Below are 4,155 nucleotides of genomic sequence, written 5' to 3'. Positions count from 1 at the left end.
TTTTATTATTGGTTATCAAACAAAAAATAATAAAAATGATGAATTAATGTTAAAGAAATCATTTATCGTTAAAAAAATAAATTTCTACTTCTCTGTTGTAATTCCAAAAGACGTTCTACTTTGGGCCGGGTGCGCAGTCAAACGACTACTTTCCTGTTGACAGTACGAGTGTAGTACTTATAACAGCACCAGGTGGCGGGCAGTCATCTTAAACATGGCGATGCTCGATCAATGAAACTGGAGTAATTCGTAGTAAATTAAAAAACGGAGTTGTGCAGGTGAATTTCGTGAAGTGTTTTTTGTAAATGGACCATGGGCAAGGATCAGGAGCTGCTGGAAGCAGCCAGGAGCGGCAACGTGACGGTGGTCGAGAAAATTCTGGGTCAACGTGCGAGGAGGAGTGGTCCCTTGGCAAGGTGGGTGTCAGCCAAACCACGATTTACCTTTACCTTACCTGCTTATTGTCTTCAACCCTTTTCTTCACCTCACACACATTTTTTCCCTCAAATATATTTACCCCCAAAAACTAAGGAATGACAACTTTTGTTAAAATTTTGGTCGTAAACTTGAATTGTAACTGCTGAGTGTTTCGAAATTCACATTTACATACTTCCTGAACGATAGTCTTTAGATACATTTAATTAATTATGAATTAGTCTTAAAGCTGAGAATTTTTGGTGTCTCTATTGATAATTAAGTTTGAAGGCAGTTTTTCTTTTACTATCTTCATGGTTCTGTTCGGTTTTGTTGAGGTTAGAGTGACATAGTTTGTCATTTGTCAAAGGGGGAATTCCGTGGTTGACTTAACTCATTCACCACTTGTTTGAGATATCTTTTTTTCCATTGAATTTGATAATCAATTAGATTTGACCCAAATTTTTATTCAGAAAGTGTGTTCGTGTATTTTCAACTGTATGTTCGTTTATACATAATAAATTGATCAAATTAATTCTTTTATTGTTATTCATGAATGTAATTTTCTGTAAACAGTATTAATTTTGTTTTTTGACCGGAAGTTTTTGAAGTTCTTAGTAATAAAACAACTTATGGAATCGTTTTAAATGATATCTGATAACACGTTCTTTAATTATACAAGTTTAAATAAGGTGGTTGCTTTCAAATTCATTAAAATTGCTATGGTTAAAATTTAAAGTGTAAGGTTTTAATTCAATTTTGAATTTTCAAAGCATTTTCAAATTTTATGTTATACTTTTTGGAAAGCCTAATTATTATCAAATTCTTTGATTTTTAATGCCTCTCATTTAAAACTGTTTCATTTTAAGTATTTGATTTGAAAATAAATCTAAAATGAAAGGATTTAAATTTGGTCAATTTTTATGCTGAAAAATTTGAAACTTTAAAATTTAAATAATTCAATATGTATAAGCAATTGAAGGGTGTTAGTACAGAACTAGATATCCAACATTTTGATAAAAAATAGGTTTATTTTATTAGAATTTTTGTGAAATTCAAATGCACGTTGTGGTAGAAAGATTTTTTTCGAAATCTCATTTATTGATACAATAATTTTGTAAACAATTTTAGTTAACTTTTGATCTAGCAATCATTTTTCCCCACGTTTCAGCATAAATATTTCTTTAAAATTGAAATCAGGTTTTTATTTTTGCAAAAAAAAATTTGAATATTTGTTTTCTAATCTTTATTCGAAGGCGATTTTGGAAACCCATAAAATTCTCGATCGACTTTCTCGGAATTGGGTAAATTCTTCACAACTTTGTTTGCCCGTATTCAGAAACTTAATATCTTGGGAGCATGTTTTATTTTTTATTTTAACTTAAAATTGACTTTTTTGTCATAATCCGCAGCTGAGTCTTCTGAAATCTTAGTTTAATGCCACTTTGAGATTGTCAACTTAATTATTTATTTTCTCAAACTTAATAACTGTTTTAAACCAAACTTTTTTGACCTACATTCAGCGACACTGGCTTGGGAATTGTTTAATTTGATGTTTTAAAATATGCATACTATAAGATTACCAATTTTTATAATATTATATTTTGACTGCAATAAGCGTCGAAAATAAAAATCTAATTATTACAAAAAAGTATTACTGTAACTCTGTGGATGCTTTTTTGTTTACAATGAAAATATATACTTCTACAAAATTGAAGATGAATAATTGTACATTCTTTGTAATTGTTCTAGAAAATATTTACATACATAAAATGGTACCCTGGGATGATGATAAAATTTTTAAAAATAACTATTACAAAAATATTTTAAAAAAGGAACAAATCAATTTTGAGTGTTCAATTATTTATTGCACTTCAATCGAACATTTCTTGTAAAATCCCAATGTTTTATACGTGAAATTTCTCAAAATATTGAAAATTTTGCTATTGAATAAACTTAATGTGATAATTTGAGGGTTCTTTCCTGGCTTAAATGTCACACTTATATTTTGCTTTCGGTTTTATATATTTAATTATTTATTTCGATAAATGAACTCTGGCCATATATTATCCTATAAATGTCAAGGTATTCATATAAAAACGTAATCATAGCTCGATATCCCAAACTAATACGGTTACGTAATTATATTATGTGTAATTTCTCATCTCTATTGAGGTAACGACACGACATCGAGTACGTCCGTCCGCTGGGAGTATATAATACATGGGGAAATTGTAGGTCAACGCTCGGCTCATCTTCCATTCCAAGAGATAGGATAGTTTACTGGCTCAAATAATCGATCACGTAACTACATTCGGAAGTTGCATCTTATCTTCATTTTCTCAACGTAGATTTCTCTTATCGACATATGCCGACATCTAGAGCATGCGAGGATTCGTGTCAGTGCTGAATTTAGAAGCTTCTAGTATTGTAATGTATAGTATAAACAATCATTTTCTCCAGAGTAAAAGTGTGCAATTTTAAAAATTTGATTGTTAAAAAAGTATTAATGCCAAATTACAAATCTGCAGTCCGTTCCAAACTCTAATTCTAAACATTTAGAACCATATATGGTCCTGAACGTCTGTATTCAAACGTTCCTTACTGCCTTGTACTTAATTTTTCCAAACTTTCATCTCAAAACACATTTCGTATGGACATATGTTATTTAAAACAATGTAGGTAAGATAGTAATCTCTTAAGTTTGATATGGCCTTAATTACAAAACGATGTGAAAGGCCAAATTAAGTTGCAATTCCTTCGAAATAATAATGAAATTAGTAGATCTTTATATTGGGCTGTAACCATCTTAAGCCTGAGATTTTTTAAAATCTTTATTATATTTCACGAAATATGTAGGACAGTAGATTACAAAAGCAGAACACAATGTTCCCGAAGAAGTTTTGCCGAAATTTCCACCCTCTTCAAAAAAAAAAAGAAAACAGTGTTTTGGGCTCGAAAGGACTCTGCACTAAAAAAAAGTAGCCATAATCATTTCAATTGCTTTTTTTCACTTTTTATGAACTACAATATAAAATATACTTTATTTACTCGCTTAATGCTTCTTTAACCATAAAGTCCACTTACTTCTGAAAATATGAATTTTAATGAAATTGTCATTGTTGTCCTTGCATAGCACAACCAACATGTCCTTCGGATTTTCCAAATTCGTATTTGTGAAGATGTCATGTCAAAAAATCACTACAAGTTAAAAAAACTTGAGTAATTTTTGGAAAATATTCATTTCAGTGAAAATTGTCATTACGTAGCATATCTTCCATTTTTTTTAAATTCGTATTTGCAGAACAATATTTTCCACATTCTTGAACAAAATTAAAAAAAAAGACATCAAATTGCGGTGCTGAGTTTTTTCAATTTTTTTTCTAAAATGATTTATAATATCAAATTTGGTTTACTGTATGGTCTTGTACGACTTAGGGTAAAGGAACGAATTACCGAGGGTGCACCAATTGTTGAGGTTTAGGTTAAATTTGCCTCTCCATGCCCTGAACTCGACAAACGGGCCTAGCACTCGAGCTTTTACTGTCCAGCAAAATAAGTTTCAAAGTTGTAGAAGTTTTCTTTGATTTGTAAGAAATAGGATAGTAAAGTTTGAGATTGTTTATTCTCTCGGCAATTGGTTCCTTTGCTGTATACTCGTATGTATCAAACAAAACTTTTTTCCCCCCTTTCAAAAAGTCAAACTGGCCGCGCTCGCTGAAAAACATTTTTACATTCTCA

At 30.5% G+C, this 4,155-nt stretch overlaps 1 protein-coding gene across 3 annotated transcripts in view; it reads left to right on the top strand.

Annotated features, from left to right (window-relative positions):
• Positions 1 to 203: 203 nt before the first annotated feature.
• The window catches only part of LOC117173131 (caskin-2-like), a 148,707-nt gene continuing 144,755 nt past the window's right edge, over positions 204 to 4,155 (top strand). For all 3 annotated transcript variants that reach the window (XM_033361527.1, XM_033361528.1, XM_033361526.1), the window contains exon 1: positions 204 to 416. In XM_033361527.1, coding sequence (XP_033217418.1) covers positions 313 to 416 — 104 coding nt within the window. In that variant the 5' untranslated portion in view covers positions 204 to 312. The remainder of the gene's footprint in view (positions 417 to 4,155) is intronic.

This window comes from Belonocnema kinseyi, chromosome 5 (assembly GCF_010883055.1).
Source record: "Belonocnema kinseyi isolate 2016_QV_RU_SX_M_011 chromosome 5, B_treatae_v1, whole genome shotgun sequence".
Lineage (NCBI taxonomy): Eukaryota > Metazoa > Arthropoda > Insecta > Hymenoptera > Cynipidae > Belonocnema > Belonocnema kinseyi.
The sequence above is the reverse complement of the archived record's forward strand: the minus strand, read 5'-3'. Positions and strand labels throughout refer to the sequence as shown.